Here is an 18,978-nt window from a genome sequence, read left to right on the forward strand (position 1 = left end):
GTTAAGATTATTGGAATTTAATGGAGATCCACGGATGCGTTTGCTATTTGCACTGCTTACAGAAGAGACAATAAGGGCAAAAAAGTAGAGTACAAGGAAACAAAGTCCTGAAGAAGTTCAAGGTGCTGCAAGAACCATCTGTGATGAATAAGCACGCTGCCTCGACGAGGAATGCTCGTGAACGTACACTCATAAAGGATTCGTAGTTTATTTGAATCCACCCATCGCGGTCGTTATCGGCGCTGCAAAAGGTGTCAATTATTGATTGCGGCGAGATGAGGTAACGCACCGTTGGAAGGCTTCTGTGAGCGTCTTGACCACAACACAGGCACGGACGAAGCGGTCGAAAGTGATACCAGGCGGGGGTCCGTACATGGTTGATGGGGCGGAAGCTAAGACTCATCGGTCGGGTGATAAAGAAAAGCGAAGAACACGCACCATATTTGCGCTCGATTAATGTTAATAGGTTCGGCGAGAGGTTGTAGCCGAAGCTCCTGAGAGCGCTGGCAAGCTCGTTCCCTTCTATTGACCCACTGCCATCTCTGTCGAAGTGGCGGAAGACATTCTGCCAGTCGCTGATGTACTTCCAGAGACCCGAGAACTCTGACGGGGAGTTGAGAACAAAATAAGGCGAGTGTCGCGTGAGACTGACCATTAAAAGAGATAGTTCCACTGCGATCGGTGTCGAAAATACCCATAAGCATCTTGACAGTGTCTAAATCGAATCCTGCTCAATCATAAGCAACTATAGGCCCATCGCAAGGGGACAACAAACTTGTCCAGTTTCCCTATGAAGACGGATGAGTTATCATCGCTTAGATTGCCACTTGAGGGAGCAATACTGACATTGACTAACGCTTGCTGTAGCTCGGAAACAGAGATACTACCACTCCTGTCCGTGTCCACCGCAGAAAAATACTGGAAGAGTTGTGGATCGCCGCCAGGGGGTGGGGCTGGAGTATGTGAATGTCGTGACTGTGAGCCATGATTGGAGTAGATGGGAGCGCCAGCAGGACGAGATTGTTGTGAATATTGGCTCTGTGGCCGCAAAGCATTTGGGTGCTGCTGGTAGTGTGGTTGTTGCTGAGCGTACATGACTGACTGAGAGACAAGAGCTGGCCGGATCGAAAGACCGATTATAAACGTCACGGTTTTGATGGCAGTGTTCACCGCCATCTGGGGCAAGAAGTCTCGTTTGACTCAAAGGCTCCGAAAACAGTCTTGAGATCCCGCTGGGCGCTGCGGCTCCTCATTTGCTATCCATGAAACGAAACACAGCTTGCCAAATATTTCCTAATGCGAACGAATGGATTTGTTCCGGCAATCAGGCGACCGACCCGGTCACGTGCACATATTTCCCCTTGCCATCATGAACGACTACCGCGCTGTTATTTTCGATGTAAGAGTGCAAGCCTTCACGCTGACTATAGATCAGAATATAAACAAAATCCATTAGATTGGGGGAGTCGTAATGCGGAGTCCGTTCATCGCGATAGCTGCCACTGAACGGAGGCTCGGACTACCTGAGAATTATCTCAACACTTCAATGTACTTACTGCATCTGGCAGCTTGCTTTCTTGGTCTGAAACACGACGGACAGCGTAGAGCGTGGACCTAACGGAGCGTGGCAGCGCTTCGAGCGCGGCGAAATCCAACTCCAAGCATTCTATCAACAGTTCAGTCGCGACCTATCGGATACTGCGAATGGGAATCAATGGTATGCTGCTTATTGCAAACGCAAAGGACTTTGTACGTTTTTCGCAATACCAGAGTTGGCTCAGGCACTGACTTAGCTTCGTTTAGCGTGTCCCCCCCTGCCAGAAAAACTGTCTGTCGATGGACGAGAAGTGCTTTACCATCTAGTTGTCTATCCTCGCGCCAACTTTGTGCTACAGTTATTTGGTTCGATGATGCGTGAAGCTGTCACCTTCGACCCACACATGCTCCGAGCGATTCGCAGAATACGAGGTCAGCGATTGCTTAGTCCTCTGGTAAAACATCTCTCAAGCTTTCTCGACAGCGGCAGGCAAGCATAAAATTATTGCTCTCACCAATAATTTTGCGCGTTCCTCGACCGAAGATCCAATTCCCCCGTCAGAATTGGAATTCCTTGGCTGGAATGAGGGAGGAGCGACTCCTGCTGTCCTCCGCGGACTATTCGACGATTTTTGTGACAGCAGCGAGCTTGGTGCACGGTAAGCTTGTGGTTTGCCCCTCATCAAGTCCCTTGAGAAGGCCCGAATCATCAGAAAACCCGAACCGCGGTTCTACAGAATGGCACTTGAGCGCAATGGTCTGCTAGCACACCAAGTCGTGTTTCTGGACGACATCGGGATGTACGTGACCAGCTTCAAACAAGTTTATCGGTTAATACCAGCGTCAGAAATCTCAAAGCCGCGAAACAACTTGGTATGGAGACCATCCGTAAGTCACGTATTGACTAATTGTACATGCTTGAGCTGCGGCAGATGTACCACTGGGGGGTAACTTGAATGCTGCTCGACAACTAGAAGCCAAACTAGGTATCGACCTGACGAGGAATCCGACAGAAGAGGAAGTTAGAATGGCCAAATTATGAGAAATGATGTTGCTGGTTGTTGGACAGGTGTTCGCTACTGGAGCACAAAGCGATAGAGCAGGCAAGAGGATACTACTTCTTTTTTGCAAGATTATTGTTTCTTTTGGACGACTAGCCGTTCTACCGTACAACCCGCGGAGGGAAATCTATATGGTTCGACTAGAAGGGCTTGTCCGATGCTGGTGTTTTGTCTTCGTAGTACCAGTTGAGCTGCGAACGTTACCAATGAAGAACGGCATGCGGCTCCGACAACTTACTACTGGTATCTTAACGAGCACTTCGCGCCGAACGAGCGGAGTGACGGAAAGGAACTGTGAGTATGCATAAGCTATGGGCCGTCTAAACACCGGGATATGCATACCAGGAAAGCCCCAGCGCCAGCACCCACACCCCAAATGCCCAGTGATGCAGCCCAACGTTTCGTGATCTGTGCGAGTGATAGAATGAGCCGAGTTGTAATGGCAAAATATAATGAGATAGTACGTTGACTGTGTGGGCGTAGGGCGAGGTAGACTGGAACAAGACTCTACTCATGATGGATGGCGAAAGCGGAACAAAAAGGAAATCTGGTGTGACGTGACGCGCCGCCCTGATGGCTAATCCACGACAACGACGAAAACAGCGCTCCTCGACGCATCGGGCGGTTTCACACTCTCGCCATGCCCAAACTCATCTGAAGAAGATGCCCCGTGAGTAGTATTGCTGACTTTTCCATCAGAGCGCCTTATTGACCAGTCCTCTAGCCATTCGAGGTCCATTCTCAAGTACACTAACTAAAGTCTGGGACCGAAAAAAAACAGTCAAGCAGAAGTGAGTCGACCTATTCGTTCGGAGCAGACTATCTCGAGCGAACTGGAGACTGCTCGCTTTATGTTTGTGTTTACTGAATCGTTGTTTTGTTATTTTGCAGCTACGCTGCGCTCGGGCTTGCTCATACGCTAAATCCATCGGCCGCAGGTGGGGTGGAGCCGACAGAGGGGTCTAAAGAAGCTGGACCTACGCCATCAATTCCAAAGGGTCATGGCCGGATTCTGCGAGATGCTGATGGAAAAATTGTTGGAGTTGAGCTGGAAGAAGAACAAGAGCCAGAATCTGTGACACTTGCAACGGAAGATAAGTGGATTGGCAGCGGAAAAACAAAATCGACATCTGGCGGGATCGCACACGGTAAGTAAAGCGATTTCGACGGCCGACTTCTTTTGAATGGCTTCCTTTTTTCATTAAGAATGCTGACATGTCCTTACGTTCAGAACTCGAGCAACTTGTAGCCGGAGCCAATCCAGGAGCGGGTCCGCGTCATCCGTCCCGGCTTGAAGTGGCGTACTTGCAACGACTCGTAGACAAGCATGGGAGTGACATTCTACTTATGGCTCGAGACAGAAAGGTTTATTGTGTTCTTTTTTTCAATTGGGGGTTTAATCTAAAATAAATTGCAGCTAAATCCCGAGCAAAGAACCGTGGGGGAATTGAAAAGAGCACTCCGGCGATGTGGGTTCGCGGTCAATGATGTACTAGGGCCTTAGCAATCGAGTAAGCTTTTGAAGGGTAGCTTGAGGCGATTTCAACGGCAAGCCAGTCAAAAGATCGCCGATATAAGAAGCTGGAGCTTCCGCACGCCACACCAATGCCTCCCCGAGCCACTACTCAGGCGACAATTTCTCGCAGCAACAACCCCTCAACGCGCAGCGTTTCCGCTCCTTACCGAAGGCCTTCCGGCCAACCAAAGTCTACAAGACAACAATACTCTGCTTGTGGTGCATGTCGAATGCGACGGCGCGTTCTACTCCTTTTGCAGACAACGTTTTTTCCTCATTCCCAAGTAGAGTCAGATGCGACCTGAAGGACCTCCCGGTTGCTAATGGTCCTCACCCAACTTGCTCCAATTGTCTCGAAAGAGGCTTAAAATGGTGAGCCATTACATCGTTGCTAGTCATTTGCCCTTCTGATCAGTTGAAGCGTGTATGGCCCTTCGCCCATCACCACCATGATCTCTCACTCACCCCCTCCCTCAGCGACGAATTTGCCGATGTCAAAGCCGTCAAGCTACTTCGACGCGGCCGTCGTCTTCAACAAGTCGAGTAAGCTACTTTATCAACGCCAGAAAAAGACAACCGCTCATTTTTCGTTTAATTAGACAGATTTACGGGAAAGGTGCCCCGGTCGACGATTCAGCCACAATACCCCTCCCGCTTGCAGCCCGTCTGCCCAGCATTATTCCTCAGCTGAAACCTGAATTCTTCGCCTCCTCTTTCTGGGCTTGGTTTAGCGCACAACGTTATTATTATATTTTCCTCTGCAACACACGTGTCTGATGCTTTCAAAGGCCCAATCCTCGACCCGACCGAGATCCCCGCGCGATTCTTTGCTCATTCCAAAGGGACGCACTCGCTGGGGAATGAAGGCAAAATTCTTATGCACCTGCTTGTCGTCTGGGCAGCTTCGTTTGGCATCGATGAAAGTGGTACCCCCGAGACAGAAGAACTGCGACCATCCTCGGCGTCAGGAGAAGATCACTCAACTGTTACTTCTCGCCCTAGTAGCACTCTCATTGCCGAGGGAACAAGAGCCGAGCGTAAAAATCGCACAGAGGCCATGGTCCAAGAGATCCTCGCCCTTATCGACTCACACGGCGTCATGCGTCGACCAACTTGGGACGGGGTTCGAGTACTACTCTTGATTCTACCTCTCATGGAAGGTGTGTTGATTCGTCTGATTTTATTCTGGCCAGCTAAATGAGTCAGTAGACATATCAATCTCACCCCTCGACCGCCGCTGTATGTACGAGGCTACTCTCAATCAAGCAGCAGCCTGTGCGCTTTCTGGTGGTGCTTCCATGTCGTTGCATTCATTTCCTCATGCTTCTGACGACTCGATCGTCCGAGCCAGGATACTCTGGTATGCTTATATGCACGAAGGCATCACCACTGGAATGCGCGGTGGTCGATTCATCCTGTAAGTCCCAAATCTAGCCAAAAAAAAAGAAGGCCCACAACTCATTGTTTGGTTAGCACCGAAGACGATATCCAATCTTTTCAAAGTACCATCCCCACTTTTGGCTTTAATCTTGGCACCAACTCTCCACTACCATCTCCAGTCTCGCCATCATTCCCTCCTCACAGCTCGCTCCCTCTCTCAATTCCCCATCGTTTAATTCACCCACAAAGCTCTCACCCCCAACTTGGTTCACCTCTTCGTGCATATATGAACACCGTTGATATATTCTCCATTCCCCTTGAGCTTAGCGCCGTCTGTCGACGCGTCTATGTCGTTCTCACTGGTCCTCGCGCTGCCCGGCAGGCACAGGAAGGCGGGGGCATTGATGCGGAGGGAATGCGAAACATTTGGGACGGCCTTGAACAGTGTTGGGAGGACTTTGAATCTCTTCGATGTCGCACAGATCTCGATGAAGAGTCTTACCTCTTTATCACTGCGTGGCAGGTAAGTTCTTTGTTCTTTTTTTGCTGCCGTATTTGAACCTCTTGGTAGATTTACATTTTCGAATGCCGTACGTATTTTTTCCCAAGTCTTCAGAATACATGACACTGAGTTGACATCCAGACAACATCATCCGTGAAACCTTAAAACAATACTCGATGCACAGCGCAGATGCGGCCCTATACGCCACGCCACCCCATTCAGCGGGTCGGGGAGCTACCTTTTTACCCCCGCACCAGCTTCATGCGATTGCTAGCCGCAAGTGTCTCCGATTGCTTCCAGCGGTCTTGTCGCTCTTGCGTTCGCACTTTGGGCGTGGGAATCAGAGCATATTTGCCTGGGATGCTGGTCTTGTTCGTGATGGATGCTTCTTTGTAGGCTTCCTCTGTGCTACCATCGACAATGACGCACAAGAGTTCGTCGTGGAGAACCGGGAGTTTATGCACCCTGATATGGAGGGCATACGGTCAACTTTGGACACCGAGGAAGGGATCCGTCTCTCTTTGGCAGTGCTCAAAGAAATGGCCTGGGCATTCTCCAAAAGTGAAGAGCGGGAAGACACGGTTCGACGGATCTGGGACGACAAAAAGAAACGCAAGCTCGAACAACAACATGCTGCCGCTGCTGCTCATCATGGCTACGATATGGACTATCACGCTCCACCACCGCCAACTGCCTATTCCGACCAGTCCTCGTCCTATTCATCATTCCCACCAAAATGGGTTTCTGATGTCGACCCAACATCACATCTGCCTCTGATACTTGGTGATCGACCTATTCTACCACCACTTAGCTTACTCAACCATGGTGCCTCTCCGCGGCCAGGTCCACTCGATTCCGCGCCTAGTACTGGTTATAGCATCGATGGGTCCGGGGCTCGTGGGAGTGGCTGGCCAACCTACACCCCGCCTGGAACTGCGACATCGGGGACAAGCACGAGTACAGGCGTCAGTTCAAATGGCTCGCCAATATTTCCGAGCGTCAATGCTGGAGATATGCCGCAATTTAAGACCGAGGCGGATACCACAAATCCGTTCTTCCATATGACCCGCGATTTGGACCACTTCAGTTTCAACTCGCCTGTGACAGTGCGGGACGGAACAGAATGTTATGGTGCGCCAACGGGGCTTCTCAATCCTGTCAGCGGTGCTGTCTTCGACGCCGCTGTCCTGACTCATTCTGACCACGATGACATGGACGCTTGTGGTCAATTTGGTGAGGCTTGCCCACTGTACCACTAAGTCGTATTTTTATCATTTTCACGCTCGACGATGGACTATTTTCTATTACTGTAACTGCTGTATAGTTACCTTCGCTGTCTAATGCATAGGTTCGTGGATGGCTCCAGTGGCGCTTTTGATCGTCTTCCACCGGGCAACTTCGACTCACATTTCCGTTTTTTGCTTATGACGGCAGCACGGAAGCTCTTTGACCGCGACAGCTGCTGCACAAGAGAACTCGAAGGTTACTCTCTTTTATTCCTATAGAACCGTGGGTTTCTTCGAGGCAGAAGAGAGCCTTTGCCCTTACTCGCATCCGGCACAGTTGAGCTTAACCAAGACGCATCAGAAAGTCAAGCCTACTACTACTTACTAGGTTTTTCAAATTCTTCATGCTCCACGAAAGCACTGTGCAGCAACATAGAGGCCGAGGACAGACGACTGGCTACTGGCATTCTGCAAGTCTCTCACGCGGCACAGCTTTTGACTGCGGCGTTTTTGAACTTTGACAGAAACCACGATGTTCTGTGCGTCATACGTCGTCTCGCCGACCTCTTCTAATGCGTTCACAGTTTGTATTCCTATTCTTTGTATGCCTTTCCTGTTGGACAAGACTAATTCAACACTCACCACGACAACCAACAGTTGGCTGCGAGCAGAACCTCAAGGCCGAAGGCGATCCCAACGCACGCGTTTGCCCCAACTGCCACAACGGTTCGCGCCTTTGTTCTCGTTTTGTTCACAGCTTCTCTCTCGGTCTACGATTGCCCTCGTCCGATAAAGTCTGACAGGCAGCTCGCAGCTTCGGTATTTTCGGCCAAGAAAACCGACTGGTTTACGTTCTTTTTTATTCCCCTCGTCCCCTTCTCCTCGAAGCACGTCTGGCTTTGCCATATCTGTCGCTGGATGGCTCCGAATGCCCCAGGGTCTGTCTTTCCTGTCAACCCATCGCTCCTTCTCTCCTCTTACATCGCTAACGCTTGCTGCCTTTTGTCTCGTATTAGCCAATGGGAGCCTGTCCCGGTCCACGCCTACGGCGGACAAGTTCCGTTCGCGATGGCAATGCAGCAGCCCTACCAGCCAGGATACGTGAATCAAGTTCCCCCCTTTCCCCTCACTCGTTACCAACCTGTTTGTCTCCAGACCGGCGCCATGCAGAAGTGAAGCACCGGCCGACAAACCTCCAACCGTCGAATATCACCCGACTCCATGTATCGACTCGTGTATCTCATATCAATTCAAATGTACCCCGCTCCAGCCAATGTGTCGTCGACTTCTGCTGCTTCTTAAGCGGTCATGAACGCATCTCGACTAGAATAACTGTCGAGCACAGACTTAGACTAACCGCGTTCGTACAATCAATTCTCAGGAAAGGAATGCAGTCGCGGCAGATGTGCATGCCTGGCTGCTAGATTTCTCCAAAAGACGCGCGTCTGGGGGCACAAGTGAGCTTCGATTCATACCATCGCACTCCGGCGCAAACGGTCTCTAAAAGCGCTACTAAGTGGCATCTGGCCGACCCAACCACGTGCTGATATGATATTTGCCTTTTTGAGCGCTTGGCGTTGAGTATCAGTGGCTGTGCAATCATACAAGTCAACAGAAATACATTGTGAAAGCAGAGGATAAGACACATATGGTACAGAAAGAAACTTTTCAAGCGGCAACTTGAATCATATTCGGATTTTGAAGCGTGCTGGGCGGCGGGATGAACACTCTGGTCTTGATGCTTCCTGCTGTTGGCAGCCGCGTGACACCGGCACTGAGCCATGCGTCAACCTCTGCAGCAGCACCGCGTCCCTCACTAGAAGAAGAAGAAGATAAATCAGTATCTGCTTCAGAACAGAGTGTATGATCCTACTTGATGCCCCAAACAATTAGCGACTGGCCGCGCCTGCAGTCGCCGGCCGCAAACACACCCTCAATGTTGGTGCTATACTTCTACAATCGGGTCAGCGAGATTTTTCAAATAGAACAGGAGAAATTCACCTTATTTGGGGTCTGGATATTGGAACGAGCATCTTGTTTGACTCCCAAAGCCTTGATGACATCAGTTTGCGGGCCGAGGAATCCGAGTGCAAGGAAAACAAGTTGTGCGGGGAAGAATTTCTGGGAGCCAGGCACTTCCTCCATCTTCCAACGTCCACCGCTATCCCTCGTCCATTCAACACGGACTGTGTCCAGTCCCTTGAGGTTACCATCGTCATCAACGACGAAGTCTTTGGTCGAGATGCAATACTCGCGAGGATCTGAAGAGAAATTCAATAATTATTCAAGCACCGATGAGAGTATTACCATTGCCGAAATGAGCCGCGACTTCGGTGTGACCATAATCGGTACGGAAAATTCTGCATTAACTGATCAAAACCCTTGATGCAAAACGAAAATTGCCTGACCTTGGCCATTGTGGCCATGGGTTGTCCCTACCACGAGCAACGGGTGGCTGAGGGAGGAGCTCGAAGTTAGTGACCGATTTAGCGCCATGTCTCATCGCAGTTCCAATGCAGTCATTGCCGGTGTCACCACCACCAATGACGATAACATCCTTGCCCTTAGCGTTGATGTAGTTTCCATTTTGCAGTTCCGAGTCAAGGAGAGCCTTGGTGTTCATCTGTAGATTGCTGAGTCACAAAGAAATGCTGACTAGAGACACGAACCTGCAAATATTCCATGGCGAAGTGGATGCCATTAGTTTCGCGATTGGGAATTTTAAGGTCACGTGGCCACGTAGCGCCAGTACAAATCACAACGGCGTCATTTTGAGCCTGCAACTCATCCGCATCAACGTCTACACCAACGTGAGCGTTGGGAACGAAAGTCTAAGAAGCCATTCAGGTCATGAACAAACAATTTTTGAAGCCAGATACGCACGATGCCCTCGGCCGCCATTAGGTCAAGACGACGTTGAACGACAGATTTGTCAAGTTTCATGCTGTTTATAGATTAGCACTAGACTCTGAGGGCAGAAAGCAAACAGAAAGTACTTTGGAATGCCATACATAAGAAGACCACCCATCCTGTCGTTTCGATCATAAACGGTGACCAAGTGTCCAGCTTTGTTGAGCTGGTCGGCGCAAGCGAGTCCAGCGGGACCGGAGCCGATGATGGCGACGCGCTTGCCAGTGCGGAAAGAGGGAGGGTTAGGGGCCATCCAGCCCATCTCGAAGCCCTAGATTCGAATGTGTAAGCCACTTCTTCGATTCGTAATTAGCAGACACTAACCTTGTCGATGATGGCGCATTCGATGCTCTTGATACCAACCGGCTGCTCGTTAATACCAAGCACACAAGCTCCCTCACACGGTGCGGGACATACGCGGCCTGTGAACTCTGGGAAGTTATTCGTCATGAGGAGTCGATTGAGCGCGTCTTGCCACTGTCCCTTGAAAACGAGATCGTTCCATTTGGGAATGATATTTGAGATGGGACAGCCTGAATCGGATTGACAGAATGGCACACCACAGTCCATGCAACGCGCAGACTGGTACTTCAGTTCGCTCTCTGTCAGTCGCGACGATATTTCCTTCCAATCCTTGACACGCTTTCGGGGCGGACGATAGGCCTCGCCTAAACGCTTATACTTCATGAATCCGCGCGTCTTGTCAAGCTTGGTCAATCGTGCTTTGGTTGTTGAATCGTCAACAAGGGAATCCTCCATATCGACAATAGCTGGCTCGTGACGAGGACGATAGAAAGATGGAGCTGGGGTGGTGGGAGCAGATTGAGAAGCTCGGGGAAGGAGAATATCTTCCAAGCCTTGCGACGCAAGGTCAACTTGGCTGGCGGTGCGAGATGGAACCAAGTCGATAACATTTTGACGCATTTTCTCCTCCTTTTCCCTAGCATCCTGCTCTTCCAAAATCCGCTTGTAATCGAACGGCATAACCCTGACAAAGAGAGGAAGAAGATGATGGAAGTCGTCAAGAACACGATCCGCAACTTCAGAGCCAGTAAAATGACGATGGTCTTCGATAAGACTGCGAAGAGCGGCAATTTCACGGGGATCAGTGACTTTTCCAAGCTCGACCATCTCCATGTTGACCTTGGAAGCAAACGTGTGGGCTGTATCAAGAACATAGGCGATTCCACCACTCATTCCGGCAGCAAAGTTTCGTCCAGTAGTTCCCAGAACGACTACACGGCCGCCGGTCATATATTCACAGCCATGGTCGCCCGTCCCTTCAACAACTGCATTAGCACCAGAGTTTCTGACAGCAAAGCGCTCGGCGGCAACACCACGAATGAATGCCTCTCCAGAAGTAGCACCATACAGACAGACGTTGCCGATGATTATATTCTCTTCAGCTTTGAAGGTTGACTGTTTGGGAGGGTAAACAATGAGACGGCCACCAGACAGGCCTTTGCCAACGTAGTCGTTGGCGTCACCCTCGAGCTCGATGGTGATTCCAGGTGCAAGGAAAGCCCCGCATGATTGACCCGCCGACCCACTCATGCGAATGTGAATCGTGTCGCGTGGAAGCCCCTCTTCGCCATACTGCTTGGAAACCCGATAAGATAAGGAAGTCCCAAGAGCACGATCGGTGTTGGTGACGTCACAGTCGATTCTGACAGGTAGTCCTTTAGTCAGCGCTGGCTCAGATTCGTCGATGAACTTGTTATCCAGACGGATGTATAGCTTGTGGTCTTGCTGGCGAACACGGTATGTTGCGACTCCGGGACGCATTTGCCATGCCGGCTTTAGGACGGCAGAAAGGTCAAGATGAGCAGTCTTGACTGTGCGGAGTTTCTCATTGACTTTGAGCATGTCAGCGCGACCAACCATCTCGTTGATTGTGCGGAAACCAAGCTTAGCCATGTAGCCCCGCAGCTCCTCCGCCAAGTAATAGAAGAAATTGATTACTTGCTCTGGTTGTCCAGCAAATTTGGCACGAAGTTGCGGGTCTTGTGTTGCGATACCAACAGGACAAGTATTGACTAGATATCTTAGTTGGATAGGGGAAAGTACAAGAAAAAACCACTTACGATGGCACTTCCTCATCATAATGCAACCCATCGCAATCAACGGAGTTGTCGCAAAGCCCCATTCCTCTGCACCCAACAAACACGCAATGGCAATGTCACGACCAGTACGAATCTGCCCGTCGGTTTGAACCGTCACGCGGCCGCGAAGGTCGTTTAAGACGAGTGTTTGATGAGTCTCAGCCAGACCCAATTCCCAAGGAAGACCGGCATACTTGATTCCGGTCCATCGGGACGCACCAGTGCCGCCATCATGACCGGAGATCAAAATATGATCGGCCTTCGCTTTGGCCACGCCGCTCGCAACAATCCCAACTCCAACTTCAGACACTAGTTTCACGGAGACGCGCGCACGAGGATTTGAGCATTTGAGGTCATAAATGAGCTGCTTGAGGTCTTCGATGGAGTAAATATCGTGATGGGGAGGTGGTGATATCAAGCCAACCCCAGCAGTTGAGTGACGGGTCCGCGCAATCGATCCAGAAACCTTATGACCAGGTAATTCTCCACCTTCCCCTGGTTTTGCGCCTTGTGCCATCTTTATTTGGAGCTCGTCAGCGTCCCCCAAATAGTTGGAAGTCACACCAAAGCGACCGGAAGCAACCTGCTTGATAGCAGACCTCATTGTATCTCCGTTGTGCAACACCATTGATCGTTCGGCGTCTTCTCCACCTTCTCCCGTGTTAGATTTTCCACCTAGGCGATTCATGGCAACAGCAAGAGTTGAATGAGCCTCCATTGAAATCGAGCCATATGACATAGCGCCGGTGACAAAGCGCCGAACGATTTCATTCCAAGGCTCGACTTGCTCGATAGGAATAGCAGTCGCATTTTCGTAACGGAACTCGAGTAAACCTCGAAGATGGACCTGTTTCGTTTGTTCGTTGGCATTACGCGAGTAGGCATCATACGCAGATTGATTCTTCTCTCGCACTGCGTCTTGAAGATTCGCAATACCAGTGGGGTCGTTGATATGAGCCTCTCCGCCATCGCGCCAATGGTATTCACCGGACTCGGGCATGCCAGGCGGAATGATCGTCTCACGTGATGGCCACCCGCGTTCATGTAACTCGAAGGCATCCATAGCCAGGAGGTCGAATGTGGCACCTTGAACACGACTAGCCGTTCCGATGAAGCAGCGTTCGACGACATCGGAATGGAGACCGAGGATTTCAAAGATTTGGGCACCCTTGTACGACTGCAATGTGGAAATGCCCATCTTGGACATGACCTTGAGAATGCCGTTGTCGATTGAGTGTCGATAGTTGTCCATAAGATCCGTGACAGTAAGGTTGCTTTTGACCCTGCCAAAACAGTGAGTAAACCATAAGAAAACACCATCATCAATACGAACAATTTCTCCCTCCCGACCTTATGAATTGTCTCCATCATCAGCCATGGGCAGATTGCGTCAGCTCCGTAGCCAACCAACACGCAGAGATGATGCACTTCACGAGCCTCGGCAGTCTCAATCATCAACGCAATCTTAGCTCGCTTCTTGTGGAGCACCAAATGGTGATGAACACCGCCGCAAGCGACCAAAGCCGACAAGGGAACACGGGAAGGTCCGATGGCTCTATCGGATAGAATAACGACCTTGATTCCATCGTCAATAGCTTGAGTTGCTTCGTTGCAAACGCGCTCAAGAGCCAGTTGATATCCTGGAAGACCACCCTCCTTGGGAAACGTGATGTCGATAGTACGAGAAGGCCAAGTCGTATAGGCAGCTTTCAAGCTCTTCATTGCGTTCATTTCTTCGATGGTGAGAAGGGGAGAAGGTAGAAGGATACGGTGGCATTGCTCGGGCTTCATCTCAAGCAGATTGCCTTCAGGACCCACGTATGCCTCTAAAGACATGACTATATTCTCGCGAATTGGGTCAATAGGAGGGTTGGTGACTTGGGCAAACAGCTGGCGGAAATAGTCGTAGATGATGCGGGGCTGCGTTGCCATTGCAGCAAGTGGTGCATCGTTACCCATGGAGCCAAGCGCCTCTTTACCATCTGAAACCATAGGAAGGACGAGAAGGTTGAGCTGTTCGACAGTAAAGCCAAAGGCCAACAATTTAGGGTCGGTACTAAGCGTGTATTCGTCCAGAACGGGCTCAAGACGAACATTGCTCCTGAGGACGCGTTTGACAATATTGGGCACGTGCAGTATATGCGCCTCCACCCAAGATGCGAAATTCTGCTTAGCGGCCGTTGTGCGCTTCAGCTCCTTGTCATCAACGATCCTACCCTCCACCGTGTCGACAAGCAGCATACGTCCAGGCTTGAGGCGACCCTTTTGTACCACTGTCTCTGGCGCGATGTAGACAGCTCCCACTTCAGAGGCACAGATCATGATGTCCTCGTTGGTAACGATATATCGACACGGACGCAATCCGTTTCTGTCAAGGTTCGCACCGCAATAACGCCCGTCACTGAATGCGAAGAGAGCAGGACCATCCCACGGCTCCTGTAAGCACGCAGCCCAGTTGTAGAAAGCACGCTTCTCTGGTTCCATGTTTTCGTTACCCTGCCAGGCTTCAGGAACGAGCATCATGACAGCTTCAGGAAGAGTGATAACGCCATTCACAACGAGTAGCTCGAGAACGTTGTCGAAGGCAGCAGAGTCTGACCCGCCAGTTTCAATGATAGGGTAAAGCAGATCGAGTTGTTCGCCGAAATGCTTGGAAGAAAGGACGCCCTCACGTGCCCGCATCCAGTTTTTGTTTCCGCGGACAGTGTTGATTTCACCTGTGAGAGAAATTCATTATGCTGATAAGCGATGTCAAGATGGAGAGCAGACCATTGTGAGCGGCCCACCGCATGGGCTGAGCACGATCCCAACTGGGGAATGTGTTGGTAGAGAATCGGGAGTGGACCAGTGTGAAGTGCGATTGATAAAGAACATGGTTGAGATCGTGATAGTAGTTGTAAACTTGCGACGGAGTCAACTGTCCCTTATAAACAATGTTCTTGGTGGAGAGCGAGCAAACGTAGAATCCTTTTGCAAGAGTGCTTGATGACAAGAAGAATGTGTTGAGCTCGGGTAATCGACGGTTAAAAAGTGGAAAAGACAAACATGCTGTGGGTTGCGTGCTTGCGGAGGACATAGAGCTGGCGTTCGAAATGTGTTGCGTCCAATTCTCCGCCTTGGCTTGCGCTGCCTTCACCATAGTGCGCTTTGAGGACCACAAATGGCTGATAGATTGCGGGTTCCTTGCTACTTGCTGCGGGGCCGAGAATGGTTCCATCGGTGGGCACTTCTCTCCAACCAAGTACCCGCATGCCTAAGTCTGAAGCGATCTTGGCAAAGAGGGCCTGATGGCTCTGAAGTTGAACAGGGTCGTTGCGTTTGAAGAAAACATTCCCGCTCGCATACTCGCCAGGCTCTGGGAGGATGCATCCAATATCACGCTCTGCTTCACGTTTGAAGAAGGCATGAGGAATTGCCGTCATGACTCCAGCTCCATCTCCATCACGACTGTCCGCCCCAGTTGCTCCTCTATGGGTCATGGCACAAAGCAGTTGGCGAGCATCGGAAACGATTTTGTGCGCTGGTTTTCCTTTGACGTGGCAAATGAATCCAACACCACAAGAGTCTTTCTCGTTGTCGTTCGAGTAGAGACCTTGGTTGGCTGGTAAAGAACTAGCCCATGAGGCAGGATCGCGCTCAACAGCAGCGAAGCTTGCAATGCTCTCCGGGGAGGCGATGTCTTCGACTAAGGGGATGTCATGAGAGGCGGCGAGCGCACTGGCCATCAAAGGGTGGATGGTGGCGGGAGGAAGAGAAAATCAACTTGGAGACTTGGCCGAAAGCGGGCACGCCATAGGCAATTTCGTGACTTGTGATTGGCTGTCGGAACGGTGAGCCGTTCTGAACATCTCGTCCGATTTCGCCCGAAGCCCGATAATCCGAATTTTGGCCGGACGACTGACAAGAAAAAAACAAATGCAAACAAACATCTGTGAGAATGTTGGAAGCATGTCGATGTCGATCCCTCACATCATTCCCCCGCTTAGATCAAGAGATAAGCCGTCGAAGCTGGCCCACGCCATCAATGGGGGTACTCAATACTTGCAAGAGGAAGAGGATGTCAAGGAAAGCTTCGTATTACTTCCGACGTCAAAGCAACAACCCGGAAGCTGAACAGCATGAAGAGGAAGCGTCTTTGCCTTTCAAAGTACGACTATTTCTGTTATCTTAACCCATGACGCAACCTCAACTTGCACCGTCATGGAGTGCACAACAGACCGCCGCTTCCCAAGTTTAGTGCAAAAGTATCCTTATGTAAGAAGGGCTCACCCTTGTGGTGTCCGTTGTATTGTCGTACGCTTTCACCAGACGCCCTCTCCCATAATCGAGCAGTGTGGTCTGATGATGCTTCACAAATGAGTCAGCAGTAGTAGGCGGAAGAAAGAAAAAAAAAACCTGTCACAAGATAGGCGGAATCCGCGCTGAATGCACAGTCCCAAACCCATCTTTGGTGCCCGACTAGAGTTTTCTCTTCTGTGAATTGAAAATTGTGGGAGATTGTCCAGATCTTGACTGTGGTGTCCGCAGAACAGGTTGCGAGGTACCTGATCGGAAATTAAAGATGTCGAAGCACTATATCGCGGGCCACTCACTTGGCGTCAGGACTGAGCAGACAACGCGTCAGATACTTATTGTGAGCATGGAATCGGGTAACTGCGTGGAAACGAGGGAGACCAGAATTCTCGTCGTTGACTCTCCAGACATAGACATCGCCCTATCCAAGTGAACGTGCGCTTTAGAGACAAGCTTCACCACACACTTTATTATTGCCTGCTGCTAATAATGACCCGTCGGCGGCGAGGGTGATGGAACGCATAGGAAGCTCAGCTACTGGTGTCTACAAAAGTTCAGCACGCAGTATGATAAAGTCGAGACGCACAAGCTCGTGGTTGCAAACGTTCTCTGACAAATCCCACTGCTTGATTCTTCCCGCTTGATCACAAGATAGAAGTTCGCCTTGATTCGGATGTATGACAACATCGTTAACTGGACGAAATGAGAGTGAGAGAGCATGGAATACGAAGGTTAATACTAGGAGACATGTTATCGTAGTTGTTGAAGAGTTGGGAGGTTCTATGGACCCGAATGAGTTGATGCTCAAAGAAGCTGCACAGCACGCACCTGAGGTCCCAGATCTTGATTGTCCCATCTTCACTCCCAGTGACAAGCCACTTCCCTTCGCTGTGGAATGAGACAGCAGTGATATTGCCGGTATGTCCCTCAAACGTGGCTATCTATGCGCTATGAGCCCACGTCAACACAGTAACACGCCCATACAGGGTCTGAGGAGGAGTTGCCAATTTCGTAGATGCAAATTTTCTTGTGTATAGCCGCGGCAAGTAAACGTTTGCTGGGAGGTGCTTGAATAGGCGTGTCTCGATAGATTAGGTGGCCCTACTCTGGTGATATTGCTAAACGATTAACTTGCTGTGCTAAGTCAGTGCTAATCAAACAGAGAGAATGTACTGACACCAGCCTCGCCGGTTCGGGCGATAGTCCGTGAGCAAATACCGCTCCAAGCTTCCCAGAAACGAATTTCGTGATCATAAGAGCCAGTGACGAGAATGACGGACATCTCTTGTCTGGGGGCAGGAGTTCCCCTGTGTCCTATGTCAAAGACAATAATAACCATAAGGGTAAGACGCGCCTTGAAGGCATTGTAGCTGTTGGTGGCATGAAGAAGACAGGTAGGTCGACGTCACGGTCACGCCTTCAAGTCAGTCGTCGCGTTCTCTTCTTTCAACGCATCCGAGGCAAAGCCGGAGTGACGTTTCATCCAACTTAGGCCGCGGCCGTCGTCATGAATCCGCACGAGAACGGGCGTGTAAGATCTCAAATCTCCACTGTGTCCGTGGGGTTTTTGTTTTCATCAAACTCGTGTCTCTGGTTGGACTTATCGGTTACGCCCTCGCCTTTCATTTTGTGCCCACACAGTCTCGCCCTAACCAAGATCGATAATGTTGTCGTCAAACATGGCTACCTCGCGTAATGCTTCTGAGAGTATTCACCCAAGTTTAACTGGTGGATCGCCCCCCTTCATTTTCTGCGGTTGCCTGCAATGCTTCTTTACCCACTAATTATCTTCGCTTTCCCAGTCTCTACAAGTCAAACGATGATCTTTCCTATCGCCGATTCTGCTTGCACGAAGTCACCTCTAGTGTCGTAGACGATCGACCACACTCGAATAGATTCCTTCACCCTTTCGCTCGCAGTTATAAACACTGCGTCCTCTGGAGAATGTCCCTCGAATCAGGTTCCCAAATCAAAGCCCAGACGCATACTTAACCCAGCAGCGTTTGCTGCCCACTTCCAACTAATTTGGCTATGAACGGCTTTGAGGTACGCTCTCATTGACATTCACATTTTTCCGGCTAACCTGACACACCATTAGCCGGGGACAAGAATTTTTTACTGGGATGGCGGCGGGAAGACGGTCTACGGGAGCGTAAAGGCAGTCTCGAGGACCCCCGATGCAAGTGGCCTGCCGATATGTTCTTGTCTCACAACTTGATTTTGCATAGGGAACTGTCGTAGTCGATATCAAGACTGACACTGGGACAACAATACGCTTGCCGTGAGTGCTAATACGACTTCTACAACTTGCCGTAACTGAAAGGCGTCACAGTGCCGCAGCAGTTCAAAAAGTATAATGTTGGATCGTGACCCTTCCTAATTTTTTGTATCGACCACTAACAATTTGTACCTACACCTTTTGTATCTATATACCTACACATTTTGCATCCAA

At 50.3% G+C, this 18,978-nt stretch overlaps 6 protein-coding genes across 6 annotated transcripts; 2 read left to right on the top strand and 4 right to left on the bottom strand.

The window, feature by feature from the left end:
• Positions 1-117: 117 nt before the first annotated feature.
• On the bottom strand, positions 118-1,176 carry MIND_01072200 (EF-hand domain-containing protein; the record flags this gene model as incomplete). The annotated part of the gene is made up of 7 exons (XM_037367298.1): positions 118-138; positions 188-242; positions 290-392; positions 439-603; positions 653-727; positions 776-788; positions 847-1,176. The coding sequence occupies 7 exons, from the start codon at positions 1,174-1,176 to the stop codon at positions 118-120; spliced, it is 762 nt and encodes a 253-aa protein (XP_037216692.1).
• A 178-nt stretch (positions 1,177-1,354) lies between these two features.
• Positions 1,355-2,578, top strand: MIND_01072300 (Epoxide hydrolase; the record flags this gene model as incomplete). The annotated part of the gene is made up of 8 exons (XM_037367299.1): positions 1,355-1,399; positions 1,457-1,548; positions 1,601-1,749; positions 1,804-1,968; positions 2,021-2,195; positions 2,250-2,336; positions 2,384-2,424; positions 2,469-2,578. The coding sequence occupies exons 1-8, from the start codon at positions 1,370-1,372 to the stop codon at positions 2,576-2,578; spliced, it is 849 nt and encodes a 282-aa protein (XP_037216693.1). The 5' UTR covers positions 1,355-1,369.
• Positions 2,579-2,737: 159 nt separating this feature from the next.
• Positions 2,738-3,112, bottom strand: MIND_01072400 (uncharacterized protein; the record flags this gene model as incomplete). The annotated part of the gene is made up of 4 exons (XM_037367300.1): positions 2,738-2,788; positions 2,836-2,889; positions 2,940-3,005; positions 3,062-3,112. 4 exons carry the CDS (start codon positions 3,110-3,112, stop codon positions 2,738-2,740), a joined length of 222 nt encoding a protein of 73 aa, XP_037216694.1.
• A 58-nt stretch (positions 3,113-3,170) lies between these two features.
• MIND_01072500 (Zn(2)-C6 fungal-type domain-containing protein) lies at positions 3,171-7,254 on the top strand (the record flags this gene model as incomplete). The annotated part of the gene is made up of 14 exons (XM_037367301.1): positions 3,171-3,267; positions 3,322-3,388; positions 3,489-3,745; positions 3,829-3,962; positions 4,015-4,077; positions 4,128-4,351; positions 4,402-4,485; positions 4,591-4,656; positions 4,713-4,852; positions 4,902-5,273; positions 5,323-5,530; positions 5,587-6,016; positions 6,065-6,083; positions 6,137-7,254. The coding sequence occupies 14 exons, from the start codon at positions 3,171-3,173 to the stop codon at positions 7,252-7,254; spliced, it is 3,279 nt and encodes a 1,092-aa protein (XP_037216695.1).
• Positions 7,255-8,889: 1,635 nt separating this feature from the next.
• MIND_01072700 (Glutamate synthase) lies at positions 8,890-15,958 on the bottom strand (the record flags this gene model as incomplete). Its single annotated transcript, XM_037367302.1, has 13 exons — positions 8,890-9,037; positions 9,095-9,174; positions 9,223-9,482; positions 9,529-9,581; positions 9,630-9,844; positions 9,891-10,052; positions 10,105-10,165; positions 10,218-10,402; positions 10,456-12,167; positions 12,216-13,516; positions 13,567-14,950; positions 15,003-15,214; positions 15,279-15,958. The coding sequence occupies 13 exons, from the start codon at positions 15,956-15,958 to the stop codon at positions 8,890-8,892; spliced, it is 6,453 nt and encodes a 2,150-aa protein (XP_037216696.1).
• Positions 15,959-16,418: 460 nt separating this feature from the next.
• On the bottom strand, positions 16,419-18,009 carry MIND_01072800 (WD-REPEATS-REGION domain-containing protein; the record flags this gene model as incomplete). The annotated part of the gene is made up of 12 exons (XM_037367303.1): positions 16,419-16,456; positions 16,503-16,580; positions 16,629-16,777; positions 16,826-16,947; positions 16,993-17,070; positions 17,113-17,219; positions 17,266-17,306; positions 17,355-17,467; positions 17,511-17,583; positions 17,632-17,660; positions 17,704-17,896; positions 17,942-18,009. The coding sequence occupies 12 exons, from the start codon at positions 18,007-18,009 to the stop codon at positions 16,419-16,421; spliced, it is 1,089 nt and encodes a 362-aa protein (XP_037216697.1).
• Positions 18,010-18,978: the final 969 nt, after the last annotated feature.

Source organism: Mycena indigotica (genome assembly GCF_014461135.1).
Source record: "Mycena indigotica strain 171206Taipei chromosome Unknown Mind.scaff0009, whole genome shotgun sequence".
Lineage (NCBI taxonomy): Eukaryota > Fungi > Basidiomycota > Agaricomycetes > Agaricales > Mycenaceae > Mycena > Mycena indigotica.